The following is a 23,152-nucleotide window of genomic DNA, read 5'->3' as shown; positions in this document are numbered from 1 at the left end:
AGAAATAATCCTATTTTTTAAAACTGGAAATGATTTATTCTTGATTCAGCACATTACAATTCTTTCAAATAGATCTATCCATTTACCAAAAATAATGGTTTTTCAATGTGACATCCAGTGATATTTATTATATAACAGTTCTCATTTTAGAAGTGCTCGAAGAGATCATCCACCCTTCTATTTTATATGCCTCTTCCTAAATCCATGGGCATTTATTTGCTTTTAATATCTATCGCTGCTCTGGCGTGCTTGGAAAATCAGGTGTTAGTGGTTCCTCCAACTGTATTTTAGGGAGCAGATTTTTTAAAAAAAAAATAATAGACTTAAGTCACTATTGATCCAATGGATTTTAAAAAGATAATAATGCAGCATTATCCTTTTAAGTATGAAGGCACAGATTAAAGGTAAAGTAATAGATACATATATGCCATGTCACTATAATTGAAACAAATCTACAGTAGATATCTTAGTCAGTATTCTATTGCTGGGAAGTGACAACATGACCAAGGCAACTCATATAAAAAAAATATTGAATTGGAGACTTTCTTACAGTTTCAGAGGGTTGGTCCATTATCATCATGGCCTGTAGTATGGCAGTATTCCTGGTGCTGGATCAGTAGAGTTACATCCTGATCCATAGGCCAAGAGAGAGAACTGGGCATGTCATGGATTTCTGAAACCTCAAAGCCCATTCACAATGATACATTTCCCCCAACAAGGCCACATCTTCTAATCCTTCTCAAATAATGAGACTATCACTGATAACTAAACATTCAAATATGGAAACCTATAGGGGCCATTTTTAATCAAATACTATAGTACACAAATTAATTTCAGGCAAAGTAGAAAAATAGGTAAAATACAAAAAATGTTTAGGACAGCAAGGCTATCCTTTGTAAGATTAGAATAGGAGAGAAATTTAACTGTACATTTGTGGATATTCGCAGTATGTTCAACCCAGAGAATGAACCATTGTGCCAACTACAGATTCACACATTATTAATTAATGTATGGAGAGTGGCTTTAACTTAACCAATGTATCATACTAATGTATGATGTTTATTACAAAGGCAGAGGCAATGGCATTACATAACACGAAACTCTGCAAATCCTACTTAACGTTTCCTTAAACCTTACAGCACTCTGAAACTGGTTTTCTGGAATTAGAATATGTCTAAGTATAGGGTTTAGAACATGTAACTATGTTTGGCCTCTTTTATGCTCTCCACATTTCCTGGTTCTCTGGCTTGCTGTGGTAGTTTCTAGGGTAGCCACAAGAAGTTGTCACAGCCTGTGTGGCTTGAGCAACATGTCCGGTTCTTGTAAATAAATGGCAGGCATCCTCTGCAGAGAAATTAAAAAGCAAGGTCCTGCAGGGTTGGCTTCTTCTGAATCTCCTCCGTTTTCAGATATCCGACTTCTTACTATACCTTACCAGGCTGTCTCTCTAAACATGTGCATCTCTGGTATCTCTACTCTTCCTATGAAAACACGAGTCATCTTGGATTAGGACCCCAGCCTTAGGATACCATTTAACCCTACTTGTTTCTGCAGTGGCCTTATCTTCCCAAAACAGACAAACTACTGAGGTTACTGCGAGGTGGGAGCTCACTGCATGGATTTGAGAAGGAGATTTCTGTTTAGCCTTTGCTTTAAAGTAATTTTCTGTTTGTTTTTCTCCTCTCTCTATGTTACAGCTCATATTTCGATTGTTGATAATTTTAGTCATTTGAATTTGTTTCAACTTTGTGGAAAGTTTCATTTATTGTTTTAAAGTTTACTCACTTATCAGTCCTCTCCAGCCTACTGAAAAACCCATGTTTTAATTTGAAAAATTTTTAATTTTTTATTAGTCTTTTTACAAAGTAGATTTTAACACTGTGTGTACTCTTGATTCTCCCTCTGCTGACTCCAACTCTTCCTGTTTCTCACTCCTTAATGTATGATCTTGTATTTAATTTACTATTATTATTACTATTATTATTATTATTATATCATCATTATTACTATATGTAGATACACAGAGTTGTTTGTTTGTTTGTTTGTTTATGCATGCTGAGGGCAATGTCAGATTTCACCCATCTCCACTGGCATATCAACCGGTATCAGTATGCTAGTCTCAAATTTCTTGATTTTTTCTTTTTATTTATTTATTTATTTAGTTAGTTAGTTTAGTTACTTAGTTAGTTGTTAGAATGTTCATCTCTGTGATTGCAGGTCTCACCTGTCTGGTACACAGATTCACACTAGTTGCCTTTTCTATGAATATAATTGTATTTTAATCATAGTTCTTTTTAGTTTTATGTCTTAAGAGTATCAACAGTTCTGTAACATTCAACACATTTTGTCCTTTAGCATGCCTTGGGGTTTGCTATTGAAAACAACATGCTGTGCTAACTAGCAGAAGTGACCAAATAACACATTTTCAGTGTGAAGATTATGCTTTCTGGCTTAGCAATTTTTCCATTTTCTATAGCTGTGGGGTTTGTAAGACTAGACCCTTGGTCCTTGTTTTGACTGTCTCTCCTTTTGCTTTCTTGGATTTCTTTCTCTTTCTCCTCTTCCTCCTTTTCTTCCTCCTCCTCCTTCTTTTCCATTAATTTATTTATTCTTCTAATTTGTACCCTGATTGAAGCCCCTCTATCCTCCCAGTCCCTTCTCACACAGCCTCCCCTACTCCTCTGAAAAGTGGGAAGCTCCCCTGGGTACCAACCTACCCTAGCACATCAAGTCACTGTTGGACTGGGTACATCCTCTCCCAGTAAGGCCAGAAAAGGAAATGAAATTAGAGAACAGGATCCACAGGCAGGCAACAGAGTTAGGGATAGCTCCCAAGCCAGTTGTTGGGGGACCCATATGAAGACTAAGCTGCATATATGCTAGAAATATATGGGGGTTGGGGAGCAGTAGGTCCCCATGTATGTTCTTTGGTTGGTAGTTCAGTTTCTAGGAACCCCCCCACCAAGAGTCCATGTTAGTTGACTCTGTTGGTCTTCCTATGGAATTCCTAGTCCCGTTGGGTCCCTCAATCCTTCCAACTCTTCCATAAGACTCCCCAAGCTAAGTCTAATGCTTGGCTGTGGGTCTCTGCCTCCGTGTCAGTCAGCCACTAGGTGGAGCTTCTCAGAAGATAGTTATGTTAGGCTCCTGTCTGCAAATATAACAGAGCATCATTAATAGTATCAGGAATTGATTCTTGCCCATGGGATGGGTCTCAAGTTGGGTGGGTCATTGCTTGGCTATTCCTTCAGTCTCTGTTCCATCTTTCTCCTTTCATTCCTTATAGACAGGACAAATTTTGGGTTGAAGGTTTCGTCAGTGGGTTGGTGTCCTTATGATTCCACTGGGAGACCTGCCTATCTATAGGAGGTGTTTGCTTCAGGCTCCATATCCCCCACTGCTAGGACTCTCAGCTAGAGTAGCCAGCTGTCAGGGGATTGAGGAGGGTGAGGGAAGGCATCTCTAGGACTTGTTAGAGACCTGGAATGGAGGACTCCAGGGAGTCTATGAGGTGTTCCTTTTTAAACAGAGTCTTACATGTGAAGTTCTTTCAGTCATGATCCCATGTTTTTATGTAACAGACCTATTGATACCTGATGAGGTGCAGGGTTTAAAACTATGCTATCATCTTACTATTAGGACTCAAACTTATGCTGCCAAGTGATCTTCACAACTGTGATTTGGGATTTTTGAAATTTATTTACATTTATGTGTACTAAGAAGAGTAGAGCCCAGAACGGTTTGACATCTCCTCTCTATACCCATGACATTTAAGTCAGACCTTGTTAAAGAGTGAGAGCTTTTCCCTTTCCCATTGTTAACAGTATGAGAAGATTTTTTTTCCTCTTCCTTTCCCAATCACTGAACCTGGTAGAATTCTTGGGGGTAAAAGTTACAAAGATATTATTAGCCTTCTTAAGATTTCTCCCTGACCTCAAATGTAGCATGAGACTCTGATTTGTCCACAATGGGTCTCGAGCTATTAGAGTTGCAACTTAAGTATTCCTGTCTCCTAACTACTGTCCCCAGGCTTCTATCTTAAGTCACAGTTCTCAGGATAGAGCTATCTGTTTCTCTAGGAGCAGGGCTGATGGATTGTCTTCTGACAACAATCTTTGAGTGAGGTAAAAGCTGTTCTGCCTCTTTGTTCATCCTTTTTAAACTGAGGTTAAAAGGGAGTGGTGACTTCTACGTTCCCCACCTGCATACCTGATGTTTGATTTCAGAATTTAATTGAGAAAGGACTAAGTATAACAAAGCATTTTGTGCTTTCTAAAATTTTGCCCTTTCTGTACTTTTTCACCTTTCCTGTCTTTTGTTTTTTTATTTCATCATGAGGTTGCTCCCTAATATTTGAGAGGAAAGGAAGTTGGCCATTTCTTTTTTCTGTATGTTACTTTCCTACCATGGTTAGAAATTTTTGAAATGTAACCATTACCATCAAGAAGACTGTCACTGCTACTGAAACCATGTGTAGAAGTGGATCATTTGAGGGGAAGATTCCAAAGGACACATGCTGAAGGGGAAATTTAAAGCTTGATTCGTGGACCAAGATGATTAATCAAGTTCTCAACTCTTGAAGTTGAGGGGATCTAGTTATGACACAGGAAAAATGAGAGCGGGCAGCAGTTTATGAAAGAGGACCGATATCTGTGCCTCTGCTGGGACAACACAGAGATCTTCCAGGGCTTTCTGTCTCCTCCTTCCACGGTCTACTGTTTCCCTTTTTTGGTGGCTGGCAAATGTCCTGAGCTGAACAGAGAGACTATGCTAGTCTAGGTCAAGTAACTTTATCTTACTATTCTAGAGCATTCTTCAGTGAGCAATAGGTCTATCGCCAATGCAGACTAAAATCTTGACCTAAGGCTATGGTCAGTAGTAAGAAGATATGTCATGCAGACAGAAGAGCCATGCCTTCTTTCAGCACTCAGACAGAGGAGCCATTCCTTCTCATCTCAGTCTGGTATCAGACATCACAACTCAAATGCAGAGTCAGTGTTAGCAATAAAAGAGGTTTTCAAGTAATCTAAGCAACTTTTAAATATCCGTGATTTTGAAAAAGAATAGTAGTAGGATAATCTAATTTGTGAAAAGAACGAGCCATCTTATGTCCCTCTTCATATGAAGCAAAACCTTTAATTATTGAATTCTTTAAGGTAATATTAACATTATGATTCATTTTATAAAATAAATATTCATCATGAACTAATAAACTATATTCAAGTATGAAAAAATATAACAAGCTACATCCTTAAAAAGAAAATGCAGCATATTATTATAATAGTAAAAGTTCATTCATCGTCAGGACTATTTATTAAAAGGGACTAAAATGTTTATGCCATCTGAAGCAGGTAAATTATGCTTGAAAATTCTTAACAGGAGCTTTTGACATTTCATAGAACCTTTTGATGAATTTTCAGTGGCGAAATAGTCAGTTTAGCTTTGAGGGTTTTATTTTGCAAATATTTCAGCACATGGTTCACTGTCTTATTCAAATACCAATTAAATATCTTGTTCAACAGCATAAACATTTAAATCCCATCATGTTTGGAATGTGCCCCTAGTTCATAATTCGATCCCTAGAGATGCATTCAGGTCTATTGAAAGCTTAGGAACATCTAGCTGTTTGTTTTTCTGTATCAGAAACCAGCCTACTGACTTGGGCAGGATAATAAATAATGACCTATCTTACTGAGCTCTTTCCTTACTTTCTTGATGAGTGTACCTTTTACTTCAAGATATCTGCAAAGCTATGAAAAGAGAAAGACTCATTTTCTATTTTATAGAAATATGCACTCAGTTCTTAAATATCTAATTAGTATCTATATTACTTTTGTCTTTTCATCATTATTTATTTATATGTTAAGCAAGAAAACAGTATTCCATCATTGGAACCATGAATATTCATATGTAAATATAGTGTGTGTATGTTTGGGGATTAACTATTCTCCCAGTGTAGCTCTGATTTTCCCATAACAGTAGGAGTGATTTTAAGTATAAATTCATGTTTTTTTTTTCCCAATGAGTTGAGCCTGGGACTCTAACATGATACTAGTAAACATTATAAACAAACTCTTTAGGATGTACATTAAAGGTGGAAGGACAGTAACTATTTTGATTCATGGAGATAAATTAGTATAATTTCCAATTTCTCATGGTTTTCTATTTTGTGTGATTTTTAAAAAATGGTTATTTCTAATTTTCTAGCTACATTTTAACTAATATCTTAGCAGGAACTTGAATATTTATGAGCAACTTTCATTGGACATTTATAAACATTATCTAATTTTTATCCCTTACAGAAAATCTTTAAAATGATACTAACCATGCTCTACAGATGAAAAAAAAAAAAAAACTAAGAGTCAAATGTGGAGATCTGTTTCACTAGTGGTAATAAAAAAGGATAGGACCGGGCTTCCAACCCAGGGTTTCTGCTTATGTCACTCCATCAGACATGCCTTTTACTCATGCTTCCTTGGGTCAGAGTGTTTCTCAGCTACATTGCACACCAATGTATGGTGGATGAGAAATTTATGGAGATGGAATTTTGGAGGAATTGTGAGTAAAAGGAACAATGCAACAATAAGCTTGAACTAATTTCCCAATATTTGTCAACAAAATGAAAAACACAAAAGAAAGAAGAGGAAAAGAAAGAATAAATAAGTAGGTGGTGGATTTTAAGGGGTCTGGGTTAATTCCTAAAAGATGCCATTAAGTCCCATATGAAGATAAATGAACACTCAGTAAATCAGCTTCTCTGAATGTTGAAATGTACAGAGAGCAAGATAGCACGTACACTTAGCACACATGCTTCCTGCTCAGGGTAAGGGAGGAATGAGCAAAAATATTCCTAACTGACAGTCTATTCAGATAACATTTTTCTACCTATAACTTCATTTAGAACTACGTTTCAAACTCTTCAGAATATGACATGTTTGTGTCAATCAAAATACTATTTAGTTCATGGCCTTACCCTTAAAATTTAGATAGAAAAGGCATTGACTGTAAAAAGAAAAAAAAGGAGGGGGTTGGGTACAGAACCATGTACAAGATGAATTTGCTTACAATGAGAATGTGGGGACTCACATTTGAACTCTAACGTGGCCCTGTTCATTTTTGAGCTTACTAGAAGTTTACAGTTCAGCAATTCCATTTATACAGACATGGCTCATTATATTCTGTGTGATCAATCGATGAATTTATAAAAAACTTAATTGACATGCAATGAACATTACTTTTCAATTTAAAGCCACAATCATTGTTCTGTGAAAACCATGACCAAGTCAGAATGATGTTTCCAGGTACAATATTCTCTGGGAAGATTGATTGAACCCTATTTACCACTTCATGATGTTGCCCAATGGTGTGAAGCAGGGGCCCTACTTAGCTTTGATAGCCAGCTAGCTTCTCTTTGTGTGTTCCAATGGTAGAGTGACCTATTTGCTTTCCCTTCTTTCATGTAAACTGAAAGCAGCCATTGCAATGTGAGGACACTTCATAGTCCTGAGCAGTGACTTCTCTGTAGGTCTTCTTTGAGAATCATGGATTCCAAGTTTGTGTGGATTAACAGCTTTCCAAAGCCCCGTTCCTTGGATGAGCCAAGTATACCATATTTTCTTATGATTTTTTTTTTTAACCAAAATACTAAGGGAGCCTTTTCAAGCATCAGTACAATAGACATAATTCTGATTAATTCATGGTAAAAGTCCTAGCTTGAGTGAAAATATTTTGGTGTGTGTAGCGCTTTTGCCTCACAAAGAAAGAATGGAAAGGATAACAGAGACTTAGAAAAGTCTATATACAAGCAAAATTCTTCATTATAATACTATAGGCTCTTAAAAAGAATGACAAAAAGCAGAGGCTATTCATTTACTTCCACAATCTGTTTACTACAGGGAGTAGTCTGATCTCCATTAAAGTTTTACTAAAGGAAAATTACTATTCATTATGGCCACAGTAAAAACAATGACAGTTCTGAGTTATTACAGAGACGTTTGAATACCACATTTTTGTAGAAGTTATTTGCCAGAAAGGCTAAAGATCACTCACATGGCCATGCTCAACTTCTGCTTGAGCAAACTGAGGGCAGAGAAAGGTATTATTTTGTGTCTACATTGTTTTGAATAAAAGAAAACACTATTTGATTTCATGTTAATAAGGAGAAACAATGTAAGGTACTATAGTAGAAAATTTTCAATCCCAATCCAGGGTTTCTACCCTGCCTTTGGCCATTTAGTTCCTAGATAAAAGATGCATACAACTTTCATATTTACAACGAGCCTTAATCAGCACTAGAGCTGGGCAGATATCTACCCTCTGTAATATTAAAATCTATTTTCTATTGATAATCTTGAGCTATTACTTACTGTGTTTCATCTGGGCTGCTCTAAATCCCAGTTGGCTAGCCCTCAGGGCCATGCATTCTTGACTCCTAACCCATGATGTATTCACTCCCATGGTCTCCTCCGACCTCTAGGCCAGGAACACCAAGCCCCGCCTATCTCAATTCTGCCCAGCTATAGACATCTTTATTTACTAATGAAAAATAACTTCGGGGCAAAGTCACATAGTGGCACTTGGGTCTACATTCAAACTCTCTCATCTCTGGGTTAACCAAATCGTGGGGGCCCACACTTAGCATTACAATACATAACAAATGACCAAGCCTAAACAAGGTACCTGGTAGGGTTTAGCATGAGAAGCCCTGTTACCCTTCATAGGCTCATATATGGTAATGCTTGGTTTCCAGTTAGTAGAACTGTTTAGAAAGGATTAGGGGGTGTGTCTCTGGGACATGGTTTGGCATTCAAAAGTTCATGTCATCCACTGTGTCTCCATTTTCCCCTTCTTCCTTTGCTTGTGGGCCAGATGCAAATTCTCAGCTCCTCCTCCAGTGCCATGCTTGCCTTTCTGCTACCATGTCCCAATGTCTGTGTCAGTAAGAGAATCTGGCTTCCTCTAGTTATAAGAGTCAGAGGTGCAGGACACCCAAGAAGTTATCCCATCTGGCCATCTTGATAAGGCAGGCTCATGAAGTTCAGAGAGCTGTAGGGAAGGCCACCAGGCCAAGGCCATACTTCTCATTGGCCGCATTAAGAAGACACTGGAAAATGAAACAATTAGAAAGAATCCTAGATCTGTACTTTGCAGGACACACAGTAAGGATTTCCTGGGCTGGTGAGATGGCTCAGTGGGTAAGAGTACAGACTGCTCTTCCAAAGGTCCTGAGTTCAAATCCCAGCAACCACACGGTGGCTCACAACCATCTGTAATGATATCTGGTGCCCTCTCCTGGTGCATCTGTAGACAGCTACAGTGTACTTATTTGTAGTAATTAATAAATTAAAAAAAAAAAAAGATTTCCTAAAACTTACTGAATAATAACAATTGTTCTCAGGCTATTAAGTGTATCATTCTGTTTATAGCATTTATTGATACTGAATACTCTCTGTTAACTGTCTGTTAGGTGAGTGGCCCAGGTTATCCGTTTTCGTTAAGTTTGTGATGTCAAGTTCTTGTAAAAGAGCTTTCCCTTTGAGTGAGGCATATTTTTCTAAGGCATCCCAGAGTTCTGCTGCTGACCTCTATTTCTTTTGTGAAGCTTTGGGAAACTCAGGCTGTTATAACAGAAGAAACTGATAATCCATTGTTTCCTAGAGTACTATACCTCCAGCTAGATTTCTTGGAGGATGAAGCATGGGGTTAGGCTGGCAAAGGCTTCCAAGGCATGCCTCTAGTTTAGGTGTATTTTCCAGCTGAGAAAAAGTAGTCTCTGTGCTTAGGTTCAAGATGGACCTGGGGCTACTCACCCGTTCTCACACGTTCAATCCTCAGCTCAGAATTTAGGTAGAATACATGAGTGTTCTAAAATGGTGATTACTGTTACTTAATCCCTCTGGACAAAAGGGATTGAAAGAAAGGGAAATAAGAAAAAAAGAGAGAATATGATGACATCATTTATTTCAACAAAAATGCTCAAAATTATAACTGTAGATAGATTGACTTCTGTAGCCCGCGCAGTCCTCTCGCCAGCAAGAAGACACGCAGACACTAGGATCCTTCTGCAGCAAGTATTTATTGCATCATGAAGAGGAAGACCCCGAGCCAATAATCGGCACTGCTTATATACACCACAGCGTGGCGTGTCCGCCCATGATTGGCTGTTTGCTCATCACCCCATGTGATGCCCCGGATGGGCCGTGACTTGGCGCCTTTTCACTCTACGCACATGCGCAAACAGTTGTTTACCAGGAGTCGAGCGGATGTAGGCGCCATCTTGTCAAGGCGAATGCCTCTCCAGCTCTATCGCTCTCCACAGACTTCAAAATTATACAGAAAATTAAATTGCCTAATCTTTACTTCTCATGTGTGTGAGAGAGTGTATGTGTATATGTGTGTGAGAGACAGAGAGATAGAGAGAGACAGACAGACAGACAGATAGACAGACAGAAAGAAGAACTATATACATAGAGAAAACAGAAAAGGCTTCAGTAAACCATGCTTGAAGAAATATCACAGCTGTGGTTTAATCAGAGACTCTATAAAGAAGATGAATACATGGGGATTAGAAGTTCAAGGTTATCCTTAGCTACTTGGAGAGTTCAAGACCTGCCATGGGAAATAACAATTTTTCCTTCCGATTACATATGCAAAGAAATATAATAATGCATAGCCTGGAAAATGACAGATAAAAATAGTAGCCAGACAGAATACATTTTCTAGTTTAAACTAAGATTTATTTTTTATTTAGCAAAGTTTCTATAACATGTAGTTATACAGCTTAACAAAACAGAATGGTCCATATCTATAATTTTCCATAGTTTAAACAAAAACATTTTTCTCACCATTCATTAGTAAAGCTAGACTTTTTTTCTTCAGCTAAAATGACAAAAAATAAAAAAATAAAAAAACAACCATGGTTTTAATACAGTTCTCACTTAAAATGATTCTTGTTAGAGACTTGCTTTGCAAAGCCAGAGCTCTGAAAAAAAAATCATCCTTTTAATGAACAAGATCTGCAGCTCAAATTGTTTTCTGTCTCTGGTCTCTGGTCAACAATGCATGAGTTTTCAAAGGTGAGGTAAACAGCATTACTCTTCAGGCATAAGGAAATGGAGGCAAACGTACAGAGACATATGGTTTAGAGAAAACTCATCACTCTGTATCAGAAATAACGAACTGCAGTGAAAAGCACTATATCTGAAAGCCTACCAAGGTCTGGAGAAAAACCGGATTGAATGTTGTGAAAGACTAGAGTAGCTATGGAGTTGGTGCCCTGAGAATGACGGGAGGCATAATTTGGGACCACAGTTTTCTCAGAGAGAAAACCAGCAGTGGTCATGAAGGAAGAGTTCAAGTCCTAGCTTAGCTAGGGTTTCTATCGCTGTGAAGAGGCACCATGATCGCTATAAGGAAAACATTTAACTGAGTCAGGCTTACAGGTTCAGAGGCTTAGTCCATCATTGTCATGGCAGGAAGCATGGCAGCACACAGGCAAATATGGTGCTGGAGATGACAAGAACTCTACATCTGGATCAGTAGGAAGAGAGAGTAACACTGAACCTGACTTGGGCTTCTAAAATCTCAAAGCCCATCCCCATTGACACCCTTCCTCCAACAAGGCCACAGCTCCCAGTAGGGTCACTCACTATGGGCCTAGGGGAGGTCACTTTTATTCAGACCACCACAGGTCATGTAGGATCTGAGGGAAAAGAAAGAGCATCAGTCACTACATTTGAAAGTACTAGGAATGCTAGTTAAATGTATGAAATTTTAATTTTTTTGTTTTAAAATTGACATGGGGGCTACAAATGCCTTGCCATGTCTGGAGGTCAGAGGACAACTTGTAAGAGCTGGTTCTCCTTCCTCCGTGTGGATCCCAGGGATGGAACTCAGACTTTCAGGGTTGGCAGCCATCACTGTTACCCACTGAGCCATGCCACCAACGTATAATTCATGAAATATTTAAATGTGTCGTTAATAAACATGCCACATGAAAAAAGAGTGTGAGAGGGGGAGAGAGAGAGACCAATGCAAACAAAGGAAAGAATCTTGTTCTTTTGTTAGCTTTGTTTGCTTAAATAGAGACTACTGTTTCACGATGTCTCTGAAGCTGGTTTTAACTCACAGGCTTACAGAACTGATATTTTTTGTGCATAAGCATTTGTGTGTGTGTGTGTGTGTGTGTGTGTGTGTGTGTGTGCTGTATATGTAGAGTACATATATACTAGTGTGTTGGTGTGTGTGTCTTGGTTGTGTATGTGGATGCCAGAGCTTTGTGTTGGGTGTCTTCCTCTAAACCACTATGCCTTATTGTCCTGAGATAGGGTCTCTCACTGAAACAGAAACTTGCAGTTCGATTTAAGCTGGCTCGCCATTGAACTCTTGGGTTCCCAGCTCCACCTACAGTGTTGGTGTTACAAGCACACTATAGACATAGCCCCCTTTTATGAGTAGCTGGGGCCAGATCTGCATGTTTGAGCATGTGAGTTTACCCATTGAGCATCTCCACAAAATCTCCAGGGAAATTCTATTTTTTTAAAAAGAGAGCTATGTCCTTTTTTACAATTAAAATAGTAAATCTGTCTCTACTTTTTAAACTCTCAGATCATTAAGGCTTAACCTATGTCCACTAAACACAGTCTGTATTTGAATCTCAAAGCCCATATTAGAAGCAATGACACTGAAATACTTTACTTTCCAGCAAGGTCTTAAAAATCGCTCCTTTCTTCTCATGCACAGACTGAAAAGAGTGAAGGTGAGGCAAGAAGTAAGAGCCACACACACGCTGCAGAGCCCCTCTCATTTGAATGGGAGTCAATCGAGCTTAGAGCTAGGAAACGACCCTATGAATACAACTAAAGGTTCTTTGATCAAGAAATTTGGCGGCTTTGGAGCACTGGATCTAGTCCAAGTAACCTCATTAAAGACTCCCTGTGTATACATGAGGGCTAGAAATACAAGTGAGCTCGAAGGGAACAGAGAAAGCCTGCTTGCCTTTCAAGGTTTCTTGCAACTTCAGTGCGGCGTTGTCGTAGAAGGTTTCATCCTAATCTGACCTTAATTGTCCACATGTCAAGGACCCCCAGTTGTTCAGAAGCAGGACTAATAGCCAGTGAAAGAAATAGAGGAAAGCCATGGTTAGATGCTTGAGGGGTTGACTGATAGAAAGCCTGGAGCTCAGCATGCGGTTCTCCAGTTCCCTGTCACCTGTGTGGTCACCGCACCCACACAAGTGGGCAGACACTAAGGGAAACCAGAAACAATATGGGAATCTAAGCTTGGTTACATTAGGCACACTTACACTTATAAGAGAAAGCTGCGAAAAGACAGTTTTCTGTTTAACCTTCTACCTTCCCTCTAGGTTCCAAAATGATTGAGTCAAAATGTTTTAGACAAAATGTGAACACTAAAGTTTACTTCCAAAATGCTAATTAATGGTACAGAATAGATTTTATTCACTGAGATATTAGAAGACTAAAGACTGAAGATAAACTAGCTCTTCATCATTGATGGCTGATTGTACTAGTCCCTGCTTCATTCCTGAGGTCATAGTTTAAGGAATTAAACAGCTGAGCCTTTAGTTGAGGAGGTAAGTTCGAATGACAAGTTTGCCTGCTTATCAAATATCGTTGTAGGTGTTAAAGAAAACTTACTCATGAAACAAACAGTAGAAAATAGGGGAAGACCGAGGAGGAAAGGAAGGGAGGGATGGGTATGTGAGGCTAGGAATATTGGATGTAAGTAAAAGGATGGATGAAAGGAGCTGCAGAGATGGCTCAGTGGCCAGAGCACTGGCTGCTCTTCCAGGACCTGGGTTTGATTCCCCACACACATATAGAGGTTCACCATCATCTCTAACTCTACTTCTATTTCCAAGGATCCTGATGCCCTCCTCTGGCACCTGGTATGAGTGAGATGCACAGACATGCATACAGACAAAAATACTCATTCACATGAAATACAATTAAGAATACAAATGTTTAAATTTATCTACCAAAAGAACAAGTATTTTAGTTGGTTTTTAAGTAAAACAAAGTAAGTAGTATAAACAAATGGTGGCAAACTAGGTATGGTAGCACACACCTTTAATCCTAGCTTTCCAGAAGCAGAGGAAGGCAGATTTCTGGGAGTCTGAGGCTAGCCTGGCCCACATACAAAGCTTAAATCCAGGCTGGGTTACATAGTGAGACCTCATCTCAAAAACTAATTAAATAACTAAACAAATGAAATGGTGGACAAAGATGTGCCAGGCAAATATAGTACAAAAAGAAAACTATATTAGTAGTTGTAGTGTTGATCAAATGGAAGATAGTAAATGTAAAGTCATTTAACTAGTGAAGATAACAACCCATTGAAATATGTTATAGTAAAAATATATAATATTCAAATTTTTGGAAATGTAATAGAACAGTTACAGAAGGATAATGAAAACACTGGGCTTTAACACATCTCTCCCAAGCCAGACTAGCAAAACCCAAAGGAGGGAAAATTCCATCATTCTTTGATAGAAGAGTTTGATGTATGAAAATTATAAAATTCAAACTGTGCTATTTGCCACAGACTTCAAATATATGTGAAGGAAAAACCTTTATTGGGTCCTTGTACATACAGCCAAAAATGATGATTTATTTAATGATAGGCATATAGTCAAGCAAACATCTGTCTGTTTGTCTCTCTGTCTTTGTCTCTCTCTCTGTCTCTCTCTGTCTCTCTGTCTCTCTATCTCTCTGTCTCTGTCTCTCTGTCTCTCTCTGTCTCTCTCTGTCTTTGTCTCTGTCTCTGTCTCTCTGTCTCTCTATCTCTCTGTCTCTCTCTGTGTCTCTGTCTCTCTCTCTCTCTCTCTCTCTCTCTCTCTCTCTCTCTCTCTCTCTCTCTCTCTCCACTCATAGGATAGGCTACAGTTGCTATAGAAAACCAGCTGTACCTATATAAAATAACATAGTAAATTTCAGTTGTTATGTTTAATATAGAAAAGCAAATTACAATGCATGTGCCACTGAGGCATATTATCTGAGGTATATGTGTATGTTCCCACACATAATCTATCATTAATGTGCTAGATACCACATTTATTGTTAATTAACCTTCTCCACAGAAGCCGGGGGGGGGGGGTGGACTTCCCGAATAAGTAATGAATGTATGTTCTTAACTCTAGCATACAAATGGGTGTTAAATCTAATGGGGAAACACCACATTCCCTAATATAAAAATCAGCCAAATTATCACTAGCTGAACCACCCAACAAGACAAGCAGGCGAATAAATGGAAGCTCAAAAGGTCAATAAGTCACGATGCTTCCATTCAGTAGATAGATGTCGAAGATGTTGAACATCTCCTCGGTGGCAGGTTTTTCTAAGCATGAAGACCTATCGATAAAGTGTGACAGTGATGGGATGGGGAGCACTTTCCAAAATCCACAGAAGCAACATGAATTAAATATGCGTTTCAAAGTTCCATCAAGTCAAAAGAGTAGCAAAATCAGCCCAGTTATGTCAGTTAAGTAAGAAAGCAAATAACTCAGTTAAATAATGGGCAAGTGCCCGCTCAGAGATTTCTTAGGAAAGAGAAGAAGTTGACCAGCAGACCTATCTATGGAGGAGTGTTTAGCATCATTAATCATAGGCAAATGCAGTTATGGAATAGGAAGTGCGCACACACACATATACAATAAATGTAATGAAAATTAGTATTAGGTCTGGTGAAACACGTTTCTGTTTAAAGTTATCTACTACTTTTTGCTTATTGTTTTGAATAAAATTCAAACTCTACAGCAGGTAGAATAAAAATGTGTGTGACTTTGGAAAAATTTGTTCTGTCTTTTCTTCTCTTTCTCTCCTATTCTACATTCCAAGAAGGATCGGAACAGTGGTTCTCTAAATGCTTCTCAGCCATTCAAGATTCCTCTGTTGAGAATTCTCTATTTACCTCTGTACTCCACTTTTTAATAGGCTTATTTGGTTCTTTGGAGTCCACCTTCTTGAGTTCTTTATATATTTTGGATATTAGCCCTCTATTAGATGGAGGGTTGGTAAATATCTTTTCCCAATCCATGGGCTGCTGTTTTGTCCTATTGACAGTGTCCTTTGCCTTACAGAATCTTTGCAATTTTACAAAGTCTCATTTGTTAATTGTTTGTCTTAAAGCTTGTGTGTTGTACATTTTTGGACATTTGCATTTCTAGTCCTTATGAAGTAAACATTCTTGTCTTCATCTTTAGCTAGAGGGGTCATAGCAACTGATGTTCCTGCCATCTGTGGGGAATGACTCCAAATACTTTTGTCACAGGCATCAGTGTTTGTACAAGAGACTGCTTCACCTTGTAGAGAGTTTCCAGTATGAAGAGAAGTAATCTCCTTTGCCATTCCCTTTCTACTGAGTCCTAACTCAGAAACCTGCTTTGGGAACTTGGGCTTTTCAACCCACACCAAATCAAGATGGATTTGGACCAAATCCTATTCTTTACTATTCATCTACCACTTGAATGGCAAAACCTCTTGTACAACTGCTTGTTGGTTTTATATTACATCATCAAGATTATCTCACATGGTTTCCAAGGAAGTTACTTCAGAAAAATATATTGCATTTTGAGGGCTGGGATATAGCTCAGTGGTAGAGCACTTTCCTGGCACATATAAAGTCTGTTTCAATCCCCAGTAACACAGACAGACAGACAGACTGACACACACACACACACACACACACACACACACACACACGCACGCACACTCACACACATGCACACCTGAGCTATATGTTATACTTTTTCCATGTACAAATTCAGCTTTTGCATTTCTAGTTGCCATGAACTCCACATTCTTGCCTTCACTCAGCTAGTAAGGTCATAGTGATCGATAGCAGCTGTGTTTCTTTATCTCAAACAAAGGCAAATATAGCTCAATGGAAAGATCTTATTTATAAGACATCTCCACAGGGGTAGCCTTATGAAAAGGAATATTCAATGATCTCACCCAGTGATCTCATTCAGTATGTAGACCAATATAATTAATTAGTCTTGGGCCTCATGGAATCCAAGTTTCACACTTAATGAAAAGCTAAGACAGAAGATGTTCTGGGAATTAGGACTCTATCTACAGACTTTGTTGTCTTAATATGTTCCTGAGAGCCATCAGTATAATTTCAAACATGAAAAGATTTGCACTGTTGCCACCCCAGCCTCTGCTACCCCTCTCACAGTTCTATAAGCTGCCGTTGCCAATTTGCATGGTGGCAGTGCAGACCAAGGAAAGTGGCAGAGCTAGGAAGCACACTATGTAAATGACTCTGTTCTCCCAGCAGAGAGCAACTGACCAATGAATGACTCTCGTGAAATCAAGCAAGAAAGATGCTAAGGTCCCTTGAGTGTACATGATACATCCTAGCATTTGACAATACAACCTAGAAAGGATTCAAAATGGCCAAGTCAGATACACTTTCACACAATTACATTTTACAGAGTGATTTTTAATTTATCTAGATTTTAAACTGATTTAATCTCTTTTTAAAAATTGTACTTTTCCTTGTTATTCGTTGATAATAAAATTATGGTAACCATTTAATACCAATAAATGATTACCACCTCTTAACCTTCTACTTATTTGTGCCTTTTAATGCTAGTATTTGAATACCAAACCTTGTGCTTTTATCATTATTTATTTTTGTCTAAAAAGGATGACAACAGAAGATTAAACTTGAGAGTCAGCGACAAGTATCTTGACACTTAGTGCGATTGCTATATTTAGTGTTTCAGTGTTAATGAGCAGCCAAGAAATGATTGTATTTTTTCCTTTCAGCTGTTTACCTCTGCAAGAGAACAATGCAAAACAAAGCAAGGCTAGAGCTAGCAGATTACGAAGCCGTAAGTACCAAGGATGCTTACACAGTGGTATAAAATGAATAGAAATCAGGCCTTTGGCCATTTCTGAGTATTCTGTTCCTTTTGGTAGTGATGAATCATAAGGACCAGGGTGCCTTGGGTCTGACAGCCCAGTGGTTTAGCAAGCCCCTCTTTGTCTGCCTTCTCTTTCTCTATACATTAAGGAGAGTAGAATTTTAAACATACAAACTCAATGTATATGGAGAAGCACATCTTATTATTTTAAACTTACTTAACTGTAAAGGTTTCATATAAATACTGTACTGATAATGTCCAAACTCTGAAGACTGAAAACCTTTGACACTGGAGACCAATTTAGCAGAACCATCATATTGATCACCACCATGAGATATGGGCAGTCTAGTGTAATGTGTCCAAGCAACTGCTGTGTTGTCATAACTAATTTGGAGTGTTGTGCAGCAGAAGATACTGGGCTACCAAGGACTGATAACTATTTGCTTATATCGAGTTTCCTGTAACAAAAGTGATATTGGTCAATGCCTTGGGCTGTGGCTTAGTAGGTAGGATGCTTGCCTAGTATGCACAAAGTTCTGTTTTCTATCCTCAGCACTGTATAAACTGGGCATGTCGGCAGCTATCAACAATGCCCTCACTGGGAAGGCAGAGATGAGAGAATGGGAAGTTCAGATGCACAGCTAGTTAGAAGCTAGCCAGGGCCTGTGAGGCTCATGATAAGTTGAATTCAGAGAGCACAGCTGATTTAGATTCAGAATATACTGTAAAACTTTAGAAACTCTAAAAGGAACACTAGAATGCCCTCAGCTGTTCATGTTTTTCAGGAGAGCCTGGCAAGGCTGCAGAGAGCATTTGCCCGGAAGTGGGAGTTCATTTTTATGCAAGCAGAAGCGCAAGCTAAGTGAGTCCTTCTGAGTCTTTGGGAAGCTTTGTTCAAATGTGGTCTTCTGTACAGAGGCGGTATACTTACCCCTTCTAACTCTTCATTGTTACCACCTTGACAGAGTGGACAAGAAGAGAGACAAAATTGAAAGGAAGATCCTCGATAGTCAAGAGAGAGCATTCTGGGATGTTCACAGGCCTGTGGTAAGTAAGCTTGCAGGTGTGTTTCCATGAATTCACGTCATTGGTTTGGAAGAAAAAGAATGCCCTAGAAAAGACCCTTTTCCCTTCTTAGTATGTCTTGGTGTCTGAGTGAATATGTTAAGCAAAGATTGCCACCTCTGTATACGACTTAATGCAATGTGTATTTATGAAAAGGATGTTTTCCACTGGTGTGGCTAGCCAGCTCTCTCTGGACATCTACACAGCCTGATTCATTAACACTGAATGAAGGGAAAAAAAAACACTGCAAACATAACATCATTTTTCCCCTTGTGTCTCTTTTTTTTTGGCATGATAGAAAAAGTCAGAATTTAAATGTTATTGCTTGCCTTTATTTTCTTCTTAAAACTTATTAATGCCTAATGTGTCTTTTGAAAGTTAGAACGTCATCACATTTAAATCAGGCCATTCTTTCTAATTATCTTTTTTACATTTGCATATTTACTTTGTGTATGAAGAATGGAGGCATGTGTCTAGGTCAAAGAACAAGTCGTGGGAGCCCTGTCTCTTTATGTGGACTCCGGGGACTGAACTCATATATCAAGCTCAGTGGTAAAGGCCTTTACATTCTGAGTTATCTCACCAGCCTGTCAACTCATACTTTTAATGATATAACTTTAGAGTCTATGACTTTAGCTCTTCTCTCTGTCAAATGATGTGCCTCAATGTAACAAATACAGAATGTTCTTAATACCAGAGAACTTTGTGGGAGATATTTAGCCATGGTTATAAGTCTCCACATATTCACTGTGCATGGGACAACAAGCATGTATTTCTAGTATTCAGGAGGTTGAGGCAGAAGGATTGAGTTCAAGGTTTGCCTAGGATACATAACAAGCTGTTCTCTAAAGAAACAAGGGACTACAGAAATGGCCCAGTGCTCATGAGCCTGTACCACTCTTTCCCAGAGGACTTGGGTTCAGTTAATCATGGTGGGTGGTTCACAGCTACCTACAGTTCCATCCTCCAGGCATCCAGCACCCTCTTCTGGTCTCTGGCTTCTGTGGAAACTATTTCTCATGTGTGTGTGTGTGTGTGTGTGTGTGTGTGTGTGTGTCCATGTCTAACCTCATTTTTGTTTTGAAAAGATATCGTTCTCTTACACTGATTTCTTTTAATACAGACAGGCCAGTAGAAAATACTTACATATGTATTACTAGAATAAATAATAGGTTCATAGCAAGAGAAAGAAATCACGGCAAATAACTTCTAGATACCTAAAGATGTCCTTTTAACTACCTTCGGAGTCAGATCAAAATAGAAAGAACCCAGAGACCTATTTTCATATGCATGTATTTCAAATCAGACACCCAAGCCCTTGTCAAGTTTTACTTTGAATTTGTTGTCATTTGAATTCTCAAGAGAGAAGAATCGTGTTACCTGGTTTTTCTGCTCAAACTGGAATAGATATTTGGGGATTTGTTATCTGTGGTGAAGAAGGAATCGTGAGAGCATGCTTGTAAACATCATGAGGGTACAATCAGGCTTTCTGTTGTCTTAAAGCAGCCTCAGGAAGCTGGAGACGCCTTGCTGGTTGACTTGTTCTCCATTCCTAAGTCCACATTTCCATAGAGCCGATCATGGTTTCAAATGATTCATTCCCTCATGGTGGAGAAGACAGGGGACAAAAGAGCAAGTCATTTAGTGGTGGATCAGGAAACATACACACAGGAAGAAGTGGCCAGGAATAATACTCTGTTAAGGACCTTCTGGTCACCTACTTCTTCCAGCTGGACTCTACCTCCTGTGGTTTCCACAACTTCCCAAGTCAGTTCCACCTGCTGGAACAAATTGAAATCCTGAGCCTGCAGAGGATAGAAATTCCAATATTAACTGCATAATGTAACATATCATATTAATCTCGTGATTTATTATGCTTCCCTGATTCATCTTCTTTACACTACCCTGAAGCCATCAGCTCCACTGCCCCCCAACCTACAACAGAAATCTTTGGTATATGTTTTATCAATAAAGTTAGACTTGGATTGTCCTTGTGTTTTGGAAAGTGATGTTCACCTAAATCAACTCTCATTTCAATTATTTACTGCCCCCATATTACAGGTTTATACTTAACTTGTAGGTATGTCCAATTTTCAGACATACCAATACCATAATATTGTCATCTACAAAGTTTATGGCTGAGGACAATGTTGTCAAGTCACAAATTACATAATGCTTTAAGTACATTTCTGATTGTGTTGTTGTTGGGTATGATTTAGTATATAAGAGAGACTCATAGCTATCCAGATCTGTGTGTGGCTAAGGGTTGGCCACACCTACCTGACAGGTGATCAAGCACTAGCATTTAAAGTTTTTATAATTATTTTTTCACTTATGTTATTTAGGTTTATACATGTTGTGGCATAAATCAATATTTTTTGTTTTTACAATTGCATAGTTTACTCCTCAGGGATGTGGTGCATTTTATCTCTCCACCTATCAGCTGAGAAATGTTTTTTTTTCATTTTGAATAGCCTGATAACATTGCAACATTTGTGTGCAAGTGCTGTGTTAGGCTATGTTTTGATTGTGTAGATAGGGTCAAACTCTGCTTTTTCTCCACTTACTTGTGGAAAAGAAAAAAGAAAATTAGTTTTCTGCCATGAAAGAAATAGTTTTACTGGTTGAGTTTCCTGTGTCATGATTGTTTTCTCTGGTATATGAACACAACTTATTTGTAAGGGATACTGTAGAAATACTTGAAAATAAAAAGTATGTCTTAGTTTAAGAAAGGAAAGTTAATAAAGCAAACCAAAGTAACCTATATTCAAATAGTAGAAAGTATTTGTTTATGGACTTTCAGATTAAGACTATAATTTATATATTATATAATTTATATATTATATAATATAATTTATATATTATAAATAATTTATATATTATATAATTTATAATTTATATATTATAAATCTATAATTTATATATTATAGATATAATTTATATATTATATTTATAATAATTTATATATTATTATAATTTATCTATAATTTATATATTATAGATATATAAATATATAGATATATTATTTTTCAGTGCTGAGGATCAAACCCAGAGCTTTGTCCACTATGGGTTCTAGGCAAGCACTCTACTACTGAACTTTCTCTTGGGTCCTTTGCTTATAGACTTCTTATCCAGTGCAGTTGGGATGGCTGTTTTTGACTCTGTAAGACTTCAAATTCTTGGATGCTTGCTCTTGTGGTTCTTTTTAAAACTTAATTACTTATTTACTTTCTGTTTAATCACTTTACATCCCACTCATTGCCCACCCTCCAGCTCACTCACTCTCACATTCCCCATTCCCACATCCCCACCCTTAAGAGGCTAGGCACATCTTGTCTCAATGAGGCCAGACAAGCCAACCCATCTAGAAGAACATATTCCATGGACAGGCAACAGCTTTTGGGTTAGTCCCAAATCTAGTTGTTTCAGACCCACATGAACAAGAACCAAGCTGAACATCTGTTACACATGTGCAGAGAGTCTTAGGTCCAGCCTGTGCATACTCTTTTGTTGGTGGTTCAGTCTCTGAGAACCCCAAAGGTCTAGGTTAGCTGACTCTCTTGATCTTCCTGTGGAGTTCCTATCCCCTTTGGGGCACCACAATCCTTCCTCTTATTCTTCCTTAAGAAGCTCCTTCCACTGTTTGGCTGTGAGTATCTGCATCTGTCTGAGTCAGTTGAAGGGTGGAGCCTCTCAGAGGACAGCCATGCTAGACTCCTGTCTGCAAGTTTAATGAAGTATCATTAATAGTGTCAGGGATTGGTACTTGCTCATGAAGTGGGTCTCAAGTTGGGTTGGTTATTGGCTGGCCATTTTCTCATTCTCTGCTCCATCCCTCATCCCTGCATTTCTTGTTGACAGGATAAATTTGGGGCAGAAAATTTTGTGGGTGGTCTGGTGTCTCTATCATTCTTCTGGGTTTCCTTCCTAGCTATAGAAGGTAGCCTCTTAAAGTTCCATATCTACAATGCTGTGCATCACAACTATAGTTAACCCTATTGATACTTGAGCTCCTCCCTTAAGTCAGGTCTCTTTCTTGTCCTGGAAAAGACCCATACATTTCTACCTCCTTATCCCTGTAAGTTACAGATTTCCATTCATTTTCATGGTCATCTGACCATCCATCCTGTCCCTCCTCACACCTCCCCCCATTCATATTCCTGTCTCCTCTCTCACCCAGATCCCTCCCTCCACCTG

The 23,152-nt window shown here is 38.5% G+C and overlaps 1 protein-coding gene across 3 annotated transcripts in view; it reads left to right on the top strand.

The window, feature by feature from the left end:
• Rgs7 (regulator of G protein signaling 7) overlaps nucleotides 1–23,152 on the top strand; it is a 396,147-nt gene that overhangs the window by 316,047 nt on the left and 56,948 nt on the right. For all 3 annotated transcript variants that reach the window (XM_031390406.1, XM_031390415.1, XM_031390398.1), the window contains exons 7-9: nucleotides 17,793–17,857; nucleotides 18,676–18,752; nucleotides 18,856–18,937. In XM_031390406.1, the coding sequence (XP_031246266.1) occupies nucleotides 17,793–17,857; nucleotides 18,676–18,752; nucleotides 18,856–18,937 (224 nt within the window). The remainder of the gene's footprint in view (nucleotides 1–17,792; nucleotides 17,858–18,675; nucleotides 18,753–18,855; nucleotides 18,938–23,152) is intronic.

The sequence above is a fragment of the Mastomys coucha genome, unplaced genomic scaffold (assembly GCF_008632895.1).
Source record: "Mastomys coucha isolate ucsf_1 unplaced genomic scaffold, UCSF_Mcou_1 pScaffold1, whole genome shotgun sequence".
NCBI lineage: Eukaryota > Metazoa > Chordata > Mammalia > Rodentia > Muridae > Mastomys > Mastomys coucha.
Note: the sequence above shows the minus strand (reverse complement) of the source record. Positions and strands in the feature narration are given on the sequence as shown.